This window comes from Pelodiscus sinensis, chromosome 16, assembly GCF_052426305.1.
Source record: "Pelodiscus sinensis isolate ZL-2025 chromosome 16, ASM5242630v1, whole genome shotgun sequence".
In the NCBI taxonomy this organism is placed as follows: Eukaryota; Metazoa; Chordata; order Testudines; family Trionychidae; genus Pelodiscus; species Pelodiscus sinensis.
In genome coordinates, this window is record NC_143067.1 from 24,892,847 (window position 1) to 24,908,288 (window position 15,442).

At 50.0% G+C, this 15,442-nt stretch overlaps 1 protein-coding gene across 4 annotated transcripts in view; it reads right to left on the reverse strand.

The window, feature by feature from the left end:
* SH3PXD2B (SH3 and PX domains 2B) overlaps positions 1-5,696 on the reverse strand; it is a 132,446-nt gene extending 126,750 nt beyond the window's left edge. The window contains exon 1 of one of the 4 annotated variants that reach the window (XM_089769520.1): positions 4,679-5,696. In XM_089769520.1, the coding sequence (XP_089625646.1) occupies positions 4,679-4,750 (72 nt within the window). In that variant the 5' untranslated portion in view covers positions 4,751-5,696. The remainder of the gene's footprint in view (positions 1-4,678) is intronic. The other 3 variants (XM_089769521.1, XM_075900256.2, XM_006138129.4) reach the window with 3 other exon arrangements.
* Positions 5,697-15,442: the final 9,746 nt, after the last annotated feature.

Here is a 15,442-nt window from a genome sequence, read left to right on the forward strand (position 1 = left end):
AGGGGAACTGCCCAGGAACCAATGAGTGGAGCAGTTAATCACCAGCGACTGGTTAAAGAACCCACCTTCTGTCCACCTTCTCCTCACAAACCAGAACGTTTCAGAGCAGGATGTTCTCTGACATTCAAGAGGTTTATCCTCCAAACTGCAGATGAGTAGTAAGGAGAATTAACCATACCACAAAAACAACCTGAATCCCAGTAATATGTCCTCATCTTTTGTGAATTATTGGGTTGAGAATTATTTTTCTCTGCTAGAAAAAACAGAGAATGTTACCAGTGTTCCTAATTCCATCTGATTCCCAGGAACTTCCCCTTTGTGGGGGAGCAAGCACCAAAATGACCTCTCTGGCTGATTAAAGAACACAATAGTTACCTAGAACTCCCAACCAAGGTAAAGAGACCTAGAAGAATGAGAAATTATACACTCTTGCAAGTATCCTCCACGCGCACAATTTAAAAAAAAAAAAAAAAAGAGACAGAACAGTTCAATAGTTACCTAGTCTTCCCAGTACAAAATACAGAAACCACAGGAAGGTACGCTTCCTCTCATATACATTTTCCAAGAATGATGATGCATCATCTAAGTAAGATGAGCAAGTGTGGTCTAGGCAAAGCAGAGAGGAAAGAGTTGTGAGTTTGCCATTTCTCCCCCGTCCCCCCCCACCAGTTCCAAAGCCAGGTTTGGGCCTCTCTAGTTAGGGGCAGGAGTAGAAAGCTTGAGTCTGCCTGGTTATGGCTGTGTTGCCAGAATTCTGGAGCTCCTTGCTGTTTGCTCACTGTCCATGGTAGCTTCATTAGCAAAATATAGTCAAGAGTAACCCTGAGAGATACCTTTTTGAAAAGTTACTTTTCTTCTAAGAACTCCAGGGTCACAACTCAGTCATTATTAGAATGCACAATAGTGGAAGGAGAGTGTCCCTCAAATTCCTAACTTCATAGGCTAGAACAGTGGTTCTCAAAGCGTGGTCTGCGACCATCTTGCAGGTGGGCCATGAGCTCAGAGCTAACTGCCCCTGCAGTGGGGAGCTCAGGGCTAATCCCATCCACAGGTTGGAGCATGAGTATCAGCTTCCCACTGCAGGGGAAGGGGTGGAGTCTCACAGGCTAGATCCGACTTGCAGTGGAGGAAGTGGTTCCATCTGCTGCCACTCCTCTCCCTTCCTCCAGCTGGGGAAACAGCAGCGCAGGAAACCCCTTGCCTGGAGGCTTTCCCCACTGCTCCCTTTGGCCGGAATCATGGCCAACGGGAGCAGCAGGGAACAGTGCCTGGAAGTAGCAGGGGACACGGAGCCACATAAGTGCCCTCCATCTCCTCATGCCCAGACCTTGCACCCTCATTCCCCTCCTGCACAAACCTCACAACCCACCTCCTAACCAGACCCACCCCCATCCTGAGCCTGCTCTTGCACCCAGCCTCCCCTCCAGGCCCCTCACTCCTACCCTGCTCCTGCAACCTACTCGCTGGCCAGACTGCCCCCCACTCCCTTCTGCACCCATTTTGTCATCATGGACAGTTGGCTGGTGGTCCACGGAAAGGTCTACATTGAGTGGGGTGAGCCACAGGCCAAAAAGATTGAGAACCTCTGATCTAGAATATACAGGAGGTGGAGAATTAACAGTGCATTGCTGGGCTGACCCATATAAAGATTATGACAAAGGGAGAAGCTAGTTTTAATTTTGTTAGTTGTATTATATTTCAAGGCTTTTTCGTGAAGTGTCCGGAGGGTACAGGGAAGTCCCAGGATCTTTCTTTATAGGGCAGAGACTAGAGATGTGGTCGATTATCCGATAAGCAAAAATGTATCCGATAGTCAGCTAATCATTTTCACCCTCCCTGCTGTCTCTATCAGAAAGAGGCAGCAGGGGAAGAGAAGAGGGTGCTTCAAAGCGGAAGCACCGCATGGTGCCCAGACCGCGAGCTCCACTTGGCGCTGCCACTTTCAAACACCGCATGCAGCCCTGAGTAAGCTGGGGAGTCCCCAAGCTGCATGCATTTCAAAGCAGCAGCGGTGCATGGAGCCTAGGGTCAGTGGGGGGAGTCCCTAGCAGTGCTCCCGACAGCGCTTTTGCCTTTGAAGTATAGCAATAGCCCATGGGCTGTTTCTGCACTTCAAAGGAGGAGGTGCCCTTATCAACTAATCGAATAGTCAATGCAAATTGCATCAACTATTCAATTACTGGAAATTTAACATCCCTAGCAAGGGCAGTTCACAAAGAATCCAGGACAGACCCCTTCCCAATTCATTTCACAGTCAGGCTGTGGGTGGAGACAGGCAGTGCAAACAGGTTCAATTGAGAACCTTGATTGTTATCTAAAAACAGTCCCAGTTTCAAAACAAAAGACTGGAGCACAGCATCAGAGAACTCTGCAACTGGAGGATTTTAAAGGCTGTGCTACCTGCAGCACCAGTTCATTTATTTAGCCTGGCTACCGGGCAGCTAGTCCCACTAGAAAACACAGGATTTACAGTACTAATGGCAGTTTCTAGGGTTCTTGTGTACCTGACAGGCTTAGTGTCTTTCCAGCATTCTCATGCTTTCATTGAGAGAGGAACTGAGTTGCCTACCACAAACCCTGGGAATGCAAGTTCCCACCATGAGCGATAGGCGTGTCTGTGAGGGGCATGCCTGGAGTTCTTTCCCACACTAGAGTGGACTAAGTCTAGCAGCATCCCTTCTCCAGCAGTGGTTAATGCTAGATACATCAGAGGAAGATGAGACATCTCTTCTACCCTAAGAATACAATCCCAGTTAAGCATAGCATGCACACCACTGTACAAGACACAAAAGCAGAGATGATTCCTGCCCCTGAAGAGCTCCCAGTCTAGCATGAATATACATACTAACATTGGTACTTGGAAACTCCATGGTGGATTTTATCAGCTGGGCATTTGAATGAAGAAACAAACTAACAGGTTAAAGCAGCAACAGTCCATGCAGACAGTGTAACAGCCACATGGATCAAGACTCACAGCTGATGAAAGCAAAACAAATCCCCCTATTCTAGAAGTACAACAGCATGGCTCCACAAAAGCAGTTCCTAGCTGCACCCTGCCAAATGCAGCACTGCAGACTCCCATTTCGCAACTCACAAGGAGCTGCAAAATCACCGCCCTGTCTGCACCTCTGCTTCAGTGTCATCCAACAGTTCTAGGGTGACCAGATGTCCCAATGTTATAGGAACAGTCCTGATATTTGGGGGGTTTTCTGATATAGGTGTCTATTAACCCTCATACTCTCTCCCATTTTTCATATTTGAGATCTGGTCATTCTATATGACCTCATTCTCCTCTGCCTCCTCCTCGCTTTGTGTACTACCCCTCAATTTGCAACAGCCACCAGCTTCCTGCAAGTCACTCGCCTTTTTCTTTTTCAAGCCTCCTCAGCCATTACATCCCATGTGCATTAGCCATTGGTTTGAACACCTGGCTAGGGCTGGATTACAAACTCCTTGGGGAAAGGTTTTATTTTGACATGATCTATAAAGCTAAATAAATACACAGGGTAGGTTCAATATTAGAGAGGAGAGAGCAAAAGGTCCAGTCACAGTCATATCTTGCTTCAATTGTGATAATAGAAGGCAGGAGTCCAACTGCAAGTGCTCCCAAGAGGTTTGCTCTCCAGCCAGAATCTGACAGCTCAGTGTTGCTGTGAGCTGGTCATGATACATCAAGACAAGGATTCACAAAGCCAGCAAGGTATGTCGCAGGTAAGTGATGTGTGAATACAAAAAGACTCCCTGCCTCTGCTCTTCTCTGGCTATAGAAATCCCACATACCGTTTGAAGTGTTAGTTTCACATATGCACAGAACTGTACAGCAAGCGTGCTGCCTCCTGTGTAAAGCAGGACAATTTAGGCCACAGCTGAGAGAGCAGAATTAGCTGAACAGCCTCCCCTTTCCTTTAAGGGATCACAGCATCCACTTGCTAGCCAGGGAGGCAGCTGCTCTCCAGACTTGCTCCAGCAACTATAATTGAAAGCAAACTTTAAAAAAAATGACGGCTAGTTCTGTGCCAGGAATCTCCTCCTCCCACGCTGGGTTAGTGCTCCGGGAACCAAGGAGTCAAACTTCTTCAGAGAGGAGGTCCCTGTAGCAAGAGACATGTAACCCTTCCCATCCCTACAGAAGAAGGGATGCAGGGAACAGTTGCCCTATAACTGAACACTGTGAGAAAGACACACACACAGTGCCCTGCCTTTGTTTAGTTAAGATTACGCACATGGACAGTGTGGGGGAGCCCCCAAGCACCCCCACAGCCCAGAAGGTAGCAGCTTCCTGAAGAATAAACTCTTTTCCAAGTGACTTATAACTAGGAAGACATTACTGAAAACACAACTAAACTGAATATTGTAATTGCAATGAATTGCCTGTTAACTTAGAAGGGGGAGGGAAAGGGGAAGGTGGATAATTACAGTAAAACTTGAAGAGCTACCCTTATCCTATCGATCTAATCCACATTTTCTTTCAGGACTTTGCTAAGTCCCACAAGGGAAAGGATTTGCAGGATCCCAACCCAGCAGCACCAGAGAGGGCTGGTTTTGTCTATTTAGAAACAGTTAGCAAAGGTCAGAATCCTCGAAATCCTCACACGCCCAACCCAAAGGACGCGCGAATGGTTTGGGCACCGGGTGCTCCAAATCTGGGAGGCGGGGATAGGGGAGGTTAAACACTCACATAGTGTTTGTTGGGGGTTCGCCTTTTCTGCACGTCCAGCACCTTCACCTCCAAGATACTCCTCCGGGGCATGGCTCTGTCCTTTGCAGTCTGCCCCCTCCCCCCAAAAGGCAAGGGAAAGGTACAAATAATCCTTTGGGCTACAAAGAAAAGAGGGGGTAGAGCAAGAGATCGGGGCTTGGTGCGGTGCAGCGCAGCTCCAGCCACACATACAGCGGCCAGGCTTGAACGAGGGAGCAAGCCTCGAGTGGAAAGGGGCGAAAAAGAAATGCCCACCACACCACGATCCGAGAGGCGCTCAGCTGGGATAGCAGCGCCTCTGCCACCCGCGCCTCTCTCCCTCCCCTCTCTCCAGAGTTTGCAGATGGACGACTCCTTCCTCCAGCCCGCCCCTGCCGGAGCAGCCTATCCAGCCCGGGCACGGGCAGTGAGCTATGCGCTCAGACCCAGCCCAGCTCTTAAAGGGCTACGAGCGCGACTAAGGCTCAGAGCGCCAGCAAGCCCGTGGGCAGCCGGCAATGCGCGAGGGCACCGATACGTTCCAGTTCCAGGACTAGCGAGTTTCTCCAACATCTCTGCCCCCAGGGCGCTGTCCCTTCGCAGTTCCCTCCTGCTCCCGCTAGGACTGGCTTTGGGGTCCTGTTCATCCCCCGGGAGGCAGCCAGATTCCCCGGGGAGAGGCAGCGCCGGGCAGCCTCTAGCAGCGGTTTGCAACCTTTTTTTCATTTGCAGCCCCCTAGACATGTCGAAGGGAGGGTGGAAACCCTCGACGGGCTGCTGAGGCCCACAGCTGTTAGGCTGAACCCCTCTTCTGTGCGAGGACAACCCTTCCCAGACTCAGCAGCTGCTCTCGGCACGGGACCCTGGGGGAGACCGAAGTCGGGCGGGGATGTTCAGCCTTGCTCTGAACGGTAGCGCTCTTCTCCCGCCCACAGGATCATTTTAGCCACACGGGTCTCCTCCTCTGGCCCCCGCTGTCTTTTACCGAGGGAGGCTGCGCCGCAGCAGCTAAAAGCCGCCCAGGACAGGCAGCTTCCATCCCGCACGGGGGAAGCTCCGCGGCCCGTTTGGAGGGGAGGAAGGCGGCCTCCGGGATGGGTGCTCTTTGTGCTCATCCTGCAAGGGCGACTCGTCCCGCCAAGCCCCAGCGCTGCGCCGGGGAATTGCACTCTGGCAGCGCCGCGCGCGGGTCCCTGCTGGCCCCTACAGGGCAGGGCCGAGGCGCAGCTGCTGCGGCCGGGAGACGCGCTGGGAGTTGGCAACAGCTCAGAGGCTGGTGCAGTCAAGCCAACGAACGAGCCCGGCTGGCTTGTTTCGGGGCGCGAGGGCGATAGGGAGAGCGTGAACCCAAAGGATTTGGGGAGGAAGGGATGGAGGAACAAGGTGCTGGCTGCAGCTCCCACCGCCCGCCCTGAAAGCCCATACACTGTCCTGGGTGCAGATTGGGTAGCTCCCTGCGAGACGCTAGGCGTGCGGGGGGCACTGTTTTCACGCCCCCATATTGCCCACCTAACCCTACAGATGTGCTCATCAGGCACCTAAAATCACAGGGTTGCCTTACAAAATCACCAGATTTTTAAAACACACTCAGGGAGGGAGGCTTGAGGGGGTCCTGTTTTCTTTCCCCCTAACTGTGAAGACTAATAAACATACTTAGTCAGCATCATGGGACCAGCCACCTCTTCATAATAGGGATGTCAGCATGTAGTTTACTGCACCATTAAACAATAAATCTGGATTTATCGGTTAATCCTATTGGCTACACGCACCCCTCTCCCCTTTGGGGGGAGGAGGAAGGAGATGGTTCCCTACACACACTGGATCCCACCTGCCTCTTCCACCCCCGCGCAGCTGCTTGTCCCCCAGCACTGCTACCTCTCTCTCTCAGAGGCAGCGGTGGGCAGGGCAGGTGAGAGCCAGCTTTTAAGCCAGCTCGCCCCAGACAGAGGCTGCTCTGTGGGATGGCAGAGCAGCCTCTTTCTGCAGGGAGCTTAACCCCCCCCCCCCCAGGCTGATAGGGTGTGGCGGGATCCAACAGCATGAGCCATGCCCACAGAGAGGCAAGAAAGGTCTCCAAGAGCAGCAGAGGGTTGGGTTCCTGCAGGACCTGGGAGGCAGTCTACACTACGGAAACTGCTGCATGAGATGCAGCACAGGCTGCAATAGCAGTCGACTGTCCAGAGGGTGCGCCGGTTCCATGTCTAGTGAGCTGAGGTGTCTGCAAGGGCAACCGTATGAGGCAAAAAAAATAAAAATAAAGGCTTTGAGTCCCGCAAGGAGGTAGGAAAAGGAAAAAGCCTGCTATACAGGGGATCCCTTTAAGCAGGACCTGACAGAGGCAGCAAGTGGGAGGAATCAATTAGTTGAGGGACTAGGCGCTTACAGCCCGTGTCCCAGAAGGAGGGTGGGTTGCTGGAATGGAGTTCTGTAGGGGGTGCAAGGTTTTTTCAGTCTCACCCTCACAAAGCCCTGCCGAGGGATGGGATAACTGTGGGATAAATTTTTGAAACAATAAACTCTGTGTGGTTTTTATTTGGGATCAAAACAACTAGGGAGGGACTGGGGAAAGAACCTGGGAGAAGGGAGGGGAAAAAGGGGGAAAGAAGGGCAAGATGAGAACCTTGGAGGTGGGAGAAGGGAGCTGGAAGGGGGAGGAGAGATGAGGAGAGATTCAGGGATGCAAGTGGCACCTGGCTCTGGGGATCCCATCACCATGGGCGGAGGGAGGTTGGCAGAGAAGCGGAAAGAGTCAGAGCAGGCAGCATGCCAGCAACCAGGATTGCACAGCCACGCAAATGCTGCAGCCTTGATCCAGCATCTCCCGCTAGATGTCTCACCACAGCTGGATATCTTCCTGAAGCCTGTGGTCTAAGGACTGCTCCATGGATCCGAGGTGCTCTCTCTGGAATTCATCCATGGGTCTCCGGTGCCTGCAGGTCCCTTTGGTTTGGGAGACTGCCCCAGGTGGTGTTGATCGCTCCCTTCTCGCAGCTGGTCTGGCTGTGGAGAAGAGAGAGAGACAGTCAGTCATCCCAGGATACACTGTGCATGAAACCTAACCCTCATCTCTGAGCCAAGAGCGAGTTCTCTGCTCAGACTAAGGCAATGTGTCCAGAGCAAGGCCATGTGGGCTCTAGCCAATGGACCCTTGCCTGCAGAAACCCAGATATCCCTGGGGGCAGGGAACCTCACCTACCCCCCTGTCCTGGGGACAAGCAGGCATGGGAAGGTACCAGCCAGACCATGATCCTGTGGGCAGGAGGGGGACTCATGAGATGGCTAAGATTCACTCCATGCCATGCCCTGCTGGGTCCAGCAGTGGCGGTGTCCTGCAGGGTGAGGACTTGTATCCCAGCCTGCTGGGGGAGATAGGAACAGGATGTTGGGGGAGGGGGGTAGGTGTATGTGTGAGTGGCAGATGCTCCTGTGGCTTGCTGGCTCAGGGAGTGGATGCTGCCCCGAGATCGTGGGCATATCTGTGCATGGCATGGGTGGGTGGGTGGCCTTGTCAGGCTCGCTCTCCTTCTAGTCTCTGTCCCCCAGGAGGGCGACGACAGGCATCTTGAACCCTGTGCTCTCAGGCCCTGGTATAGGCCTGGCAGAGCTCTTAGACTTTCCTCCGCACCTGCTCCTGGGTGTAGATATGTCCTTTGGTGGCCAGGCTGTTGGCCATCCTGCCATAGACATCTGCGGTCCTGTGTCTGATGCGGAGATCCTGGAGGTTTGCCTCCTCTCCCCAGACCTCAATGAGGTCCAGGATCTCTGCCCCAGGCCAGGAAGGGATATGCTGATATGGGGCTGGCTGGGATCAGCAGACTGGCTCATTTGGCAAAAAAAATTGAGGCCGTGGCAGCTGCTGTGTGGCTCAGGGCTGTCAGGGCCTCCTGCTTGTCACAAGCCCTATCCTCGGAGGCTGCAGCTTTCAGGAGAAGGGGGGAACCTCCAGGCTGTGTCTACATTGGCAAGATTTTGCGCAAAAGCGGCCTTGCCACCTGTCTACACTGGCCGCAAGTATTTGCGCAAGAACACTGACTTTGTGCTGTACAAAATCAGTGCTTCTTGCTCAAATACTCTGATGCTCCCGCTCAGGGATAAGCCCTCTTGCACAAGTATTCTTGGACAAGAGGCCAGTGTAGACAGGCAACGTTAATTTCTTGTGTAAGAAAGCCCGATGGCTAAAATGGCTATCGGAGCTTTCTTGCGCAAGAGAGCGTCTACACTGGCACGGATGCTTTTGTGCAAAAGATGTGCTTTTGCACAAAAGCATCCGTGCCAGTGTAGACACTCTCTTGCGCAAATACTTTTAACAGAGAAACTCTTCCGTTAAAAGTATTTGCGCAAAATCATGCCAGTGTCGATTTAGCCACAGAGTTTGGCTGAGTATAGACAGAGCAGCCAGCAGGGCACCTTCGGAAGGGCTGGAGGCCCCTTATTTCAAAATAACTGCAGCTGCCCTTGTCTACACAGCCCCTATTTGAAAATAGCTATTTCAGAAAAGGCGTTACTCCTCATAGAATGAGGTTTACCGACGTCAAAATAAGCCGCCCGTTGTTTCAAAATAATTTCCAAACAACACTATTGCTGTGTGTAGGTGCTTGCATGGTGATTTTGGAATAACAAAGTTAACCCTGGCTTTTTATGTCCCCCAAAAGGAGGACCTGGAGACAGAGCCAGTGGTGCCAATTTGGATGTTTCTTGTGGTGGCAGGGGCAAATTCCAATCTCTCTCCACACTGTTCTGGTCTCATCTTCCCTCCTGCAAGAACCCCAGGTTTCCCTGAGCCAGGGAGCCTCCCTTCTCTCACCCACATGCTCCATAAGCCAATGCTGTGAGGAGTCAAGCTCTCCATGACTGCTTATGTGCCACATCACATCATCATTTGGCCACTCACTGTACAGAGGGGCAGCTGAGTCACATTCCATTTGCACTGAGACCATGTACTTGGACCAGTTTTCAAAGTGGTTGGGCCACAGTCCTCCTGGCTCTGTAGTCTATGACTTTTGAGCCAATGACAGACACTTCCTGGCCAAGGGCCTCTGAAGTGGCAATTTTGCTATCCTGGCACTGGTGGAGAGAGTACTGTTTCTTAAAGGACAGGACGGTTTGCCAGTTCACCATTACCCCTCTGCTGGGTTCAGCTTCCCTGCAATCTGCCCCAGAGAGACAGCAGGCGTGTACCTTAGCCAAGGGGAGGGAGGTCATTGAAGAAGGGGATGAGGGTCATCTAGAGCCCCTCCCCACACAAATGCCTTATCCCCTAGTCCACGCCAGAGCCCACCCCACCACCTTACCTTCAAAACATCCCTTATCCCGCCTTCCACTTGTGGGATCCAGCTCCATCCTGGGGGCAGCCTGGGTGTTGGCTGTCCTGCTGCTCCCTGTGGCGGTGGGACTTGAGCCCCTTCCCCTTCCCCTCCCCACATCACCTCACCTCACCTCACCTCACCTGTCAAGCGCCCTAGCCCCTAGTCCATACCAGAACCCACCCCACCACCTTACCTTCAAAGTGTCCCTTATCCCACCTTCCCATCCCTTATCCCGGTAGTTTTCCCACCTATCTGTGAGGGCAGCTAAGCTTTGCTTCTCTCTCTCAGGACTAAGAGTGTGGCTGACTTTTCCCAGTAGTTATATCAAGACATTGTGGGAAAGTCACTTTTCACCGAGTGGCTTGATAGCACAAGTGCTGGGAGACTGGGCGAATAGCGTGGAAATGCCCGAGCATTGCCATGGCTAAGTAACCAACAGCAGGCGGATCCAAGACTAGTGAGGGCCCCGGGGGCTAAGGCATGCAGGCTGAGACTAGGCAGCTGCTAGAGAAATTGTAGAGCCTCAACTTGTAATACCGACCTCCAAGTCCATGTTGTACAGTTTTATTTCCTGCATCTCTCACTGCCACATCACTTCTTGTTAATGAAACAGTACATGCAAAGGGAAGAAAGTCAGTTTTAAACCCCTTTCCACCCTGCACATAGTTAGTCCAAACAGAACACTTCACATATCTGAAGAAGAGGTCTGCAAGGGCCCATCAGACCTCAGTTCTCCAGCCCCAGAGGCCTACCAGTCAAGCATGGAGGTCTAGCATTCCTGAGTGGCTTATCAGTCCTGTTCATCAGTGTGTTCCAGTTGCCCTCTAGTGGCTGCAGCCTGAGAGGCTATAAATCCCAATTCTAGGATGACACATTAGCTAGAAAGGGTTTTTTGGGCAGCAGGGTCCGAGTTGTGTCTCTTGCAATGCCATGAAATGGGTGGCTATGAAATTTTTCACACATTCTCACTCTGAAGTGGTCTAACACTGGTTGCTTAAGGAGCAAATTCACTCCTCTGCCCACTCTATGCAGACTCTGTCTTCCCTAATGGCTAACCTACTCAATACCAAGGCACCTCCCTTAAATTAATCTCATCCCGTCTCATTGCTGAGGAGAGGTAATGAAGAGTATATGAAGAGAATCTCCAAGAGGCAGAGCATTAAGAAAAGCATAGAAGGCCTAAAGGACAACAACACTGGCTGAGGGAAATCTCATTCCTCAGCTTAAAGTGAGCCAGAGTTCACAAAAGGAGTTTTGTTTAGGAAAAGATGGGGGGGGGGGGGAGGGAGAGACAGGGGAGGGGAAGTGCACAGTGGATGCTCTTCATCTTTCCCCTGCCAAAGAGGACACAAAAGTCCCTTTCACATGTGGGCTCATACCCCACTTTTTGGATTCCACATGCTCCCAGCATAAAGATGCCCAATACTGAACTATGAAAGGCAAAGGAAAAAATTTGAATCAGCTATAGTCCCAGCACCTCTCCTTACAACAATAGCAGCACTTGGGAGCCACCAGCAAAGAAGGGAATCCTACAGCTGTGTTCTTTTGCCTTATCATACCCTACAGCCCCTTCTGACTTTATGTGCATGCAAATATACTTGTGATGCTCTTCCATTGGTGAGCTTTCCCCAATACACTCTACTTCACTTTATTCTTTTATTAAGGTAAACATTTATCCACAGAGGGACTTGTTAAAACAAACTCCAGTGTGTAGCTCTGCACTCCATCATAAGCGCACTACTTCAGGGACATGGATGTCGGCAGGAGGCCAAGAAATCAATAGGCTGCACTCCGTCTCAGGACTGCTGCACAGCACGAGTGATGCAGTAGGGGATGCTCTTTGCCAGTTAATTCTCTGAGGTTGTAGCAACATAGGTTTGTTAGTATATGAAGTACCCACTACATTTGTACTAGCTACAAGTAGCTTGTAACTAATGCTGTAAAGAGGCATCTGTGTTTTAATTAACGAGCCTGAAGCTAGGGAGAGAAAGGGGGAGTGCTGCTTTATCCACATTGCTCCTAGAGTGGAGGGAGCTGCAAGCACTCATCTGAGCTCTGTTGAATCCTGGGAGCATATTAAATAAACCACATATTTAAGTTTTCCAGCTGGAAAAGGGCTCAGGTGTAAGCAAAACCAGAAATTGCTTTAAGACAGTACATCAGAAGTTTACTATTTGCATGTAAAGCAACACCCTCCCTCCCACTCAAGAACTTAAGGAGAAGATAAGTGGCTCAGCATAGGTGCCATGTAGTACTAAAGCTCTTCCAAACAACTAGCCAGTTACTCCTCCCAGCTCTGGTACATATTGCCCTTTGATAAAAGGGAAAACAGAGGCACATGGCAGGGTTAAAGTCCAGGAGGCACAGGCTTCTGTCTTATCTGTTTATACCTCTGCACAGACAGCTGGGATACTAGAGTAGCAGCACCTGATGAGGAAGAGTTTTGCAGTGAAAACTTCAGAGCAGATCACACAGATTCATGTACTTGAAGTAAGGTGGCACTTTAAGTTGAGACACACAATCCCCACACAAAAAGCCTTGGCACTAGTTGACACTGGGCTGGTTAACCATTTAACTAGTTAACATTTGAAATGTGATTTTACAGGCCTAGTACCAAGTCAGCATGGTACCATGCTCCACCCACATTGCACAGGTGTGATGTCACAAGGGGTGAAACCCTGGAGAAGCCAGCCCTATGGCTCTGATATTCTGTCCTCTACCAACTGGGAAATCATTGGCAACCCCAAGGGTGTGACAGGAGTAATGCAGATATGGAATATAAGGAATTTCCTATGGACTGTGAGAAGCAACAAAGAGGTTCAAAAAAGCAGGGGGGGGGGGAGATTTTTGTGGTTAAGGAAGAGGAAAAATGTGAGTCAGAGCTGCACTCTGGGGCCATTGCACCCAAAGTAGTTCATGTACCTTCAGAACCTTAATCCCAGATGAGGGAGTCTCCCCTTCTGCTTCTATCCAACATCCCCCCAGCTGCTGAGTATCACCAGCCACTGGTCCCAAGGCTCTGCTCCCAGCTCCGCTCTCTGGTTTGGCAACATTTGTTTTTTCCTTGTGAGGGCTTGGCAGCTCAGAAGCACCATCATGGCTCCCCGGTGATGCCAGCCCACACATTGCCAGCCCACAGAGGTTCAACCTGTAGTTGTGACTAGGCTCCTTTAAATGCAATAACCCTTAGCATGCAGAATGGAGATGAAGATTATTTCGGAGGCAAATGACTACAGTACTGTTCTTAGGGCATGCTTGAGGAATGGCTGAAGGAGAGGCAGAAATTGTGTGAACAGGACAAAATTGAGACAATTGTTAGGCCAATTATTATACACTACCTCAAACCTGGTAGGAACAACAGAAGACACGTGTTACTTAGTCTAAATAATGTGTGGCAGGGGAGGGTGGGCATGTATGCAAGCAAGAGCTTAGCTCTTGATTTGGGTTTTAGAAGGAAGTAGAAAAGGATAATTATAAAAATTCACTAGATTGCTCTATTTTTTCATAAAAATAAGTTGATCCTAGTGTTTAAATCTAAGCCAGGTTTTTTAGAGAGAAGGTACTGTTTAAATGAGGATATTCTTACAGGAGCATCCATTCTACACTGGTGTAATCTGAAAGCTGATTAGGAAAAATGATTTCTGAGCAACACACAGGAGACTGTCAGCAGTGGTGGGGACATGCAGCTAAAAATAAGTTTGCTAGATTCTTCTATTCTGATACTTTTCACATCATTATTTGAGTATTTGCCTGCTGGCAGTAGCTATATTATATGGAAGGGGGAACCAAGTAGTTTCTACTTTTGATTCCTTTTTTCTACCTGGCATGGCGGGGGTATACCTCATGGCTGCGTCTAGACTGGCATGATTTTGCACAAAAGCGGCCACTTTTGCACAAAATCTTGCCATCTGTCTACACTGGCTGCGAGTATTTGCGCAAGAACACTGACTTTGTAATGTACAAAATCAGTGGTTCTTGCACAAATACTCTGACGCTCCCACTCAGAGATAAGTCCTCTTGCGCAAGTATTCTTGCTCAAGAGGGCCAGTGTAGACAGCAACGTTAATTTCTTGTGCAAGAAAGCCCTATGGCTAAAATGGCCTTCGGAGCTTTCTTGCGCAAGAGAGCGTCTACACTGGCATGGATGCGTTTACACACAAGTACACGCCAGTGTAGACGCTCTCTTGTGCAAATACTTTTAACGGAAAAACTTTTCCGTTAAAAGTATTTGTGCAGTCATGCCAGTCTAGACACAGCCTAGGAGTTGGGGAGTGCAGGTTCCAGTCTCTAAACCTAAGCAGACAAGAGCGACCCCACACATTCACTCTGGCTATTTCATCGCCCCATCAGCTGGGAGCCACCTGTAGTTTCGGGTTCCTTTCAGCACCAGGGACCAGAAGGACAGGAGCTGACAGTTGGAACAAACTCTAATCTCCCGCGTACACACACGTCTGTTTCAGTCCTGGACCTCTGCCTTAGGCCTGTCATGGGCAGAGATTAAATGCATGTACCCAGAGGTGTCTGAACTCTTCATTATTCCACTGGGGCTCAACTCCCAACTCTTATCCAGACGTCAATGCACAGGCATTCAAAGGAGCTGGGCTTTCTATTTCCACCACCCACTCTACTGTACTGGAACACACGTTCCCCTTATAAAACTATATAGTCTCAGCCAAGAGCTTCTTCTCCTGCTTGATACCAGACTTCAGGCACCTTGAAGATTATAAACCAGTTTATAGTTTGAATATATAGCAGTACATATTTAAAAAAATGAAGTTTAAACTGGCCCTAGGGCCTGCTTCAGACAAACGTTTAGACAGAGCAGACTGGAGAAGTAAGTAGCGTAGAAGCCACAAGCAGCTCTCTTGAATCAACCCAGTAAAGAAAGTAGAATCACAGCCCTATGGTGTTCCCAAAGCTTGAATCCACCCCAGAGAAAGAGGAAAGCATGGTGGTTAAAGGCACAGAACAGGGCATTAGTCAACATGAGTTCTACTCCAGCTGTTTGAGTTTGGAATAATCACTTACCCTCCGGTTTGCAGATGTAACCACAGGCAGCATCAGAAAGGGCTCTGAGCACTAACGAGTTCCAGGAAAAACACAAGTGCCATTGAAAGTGTAGTTCCTTGCTCTGCCAAACAGCGTCTCACTCTAACTATTTTTAGATCAACATCAGCAAAGACTTTAAAAAAGCTACAGTTAGAAGCAGAGACCTAGAAGAGGGGTCTGGTATCCCTGCAAAGAACCATCCATACAGAGTTGCTAAATGCAGTGTTTGCATTTTCAGAGCAGCCAGCGCAATTCAGAAAGTGAAAGATCTGCTTGGTAAGGATCATATCCCAGAACAGGTACCACAGAGTCCCCTTACAGTTAAACCCACTTGTACACACAGAATGCTAACTCTGTCAATCTGAATATAAACCCAGAGAGTACACAGACTGTTAGGCAAACTCAGTAG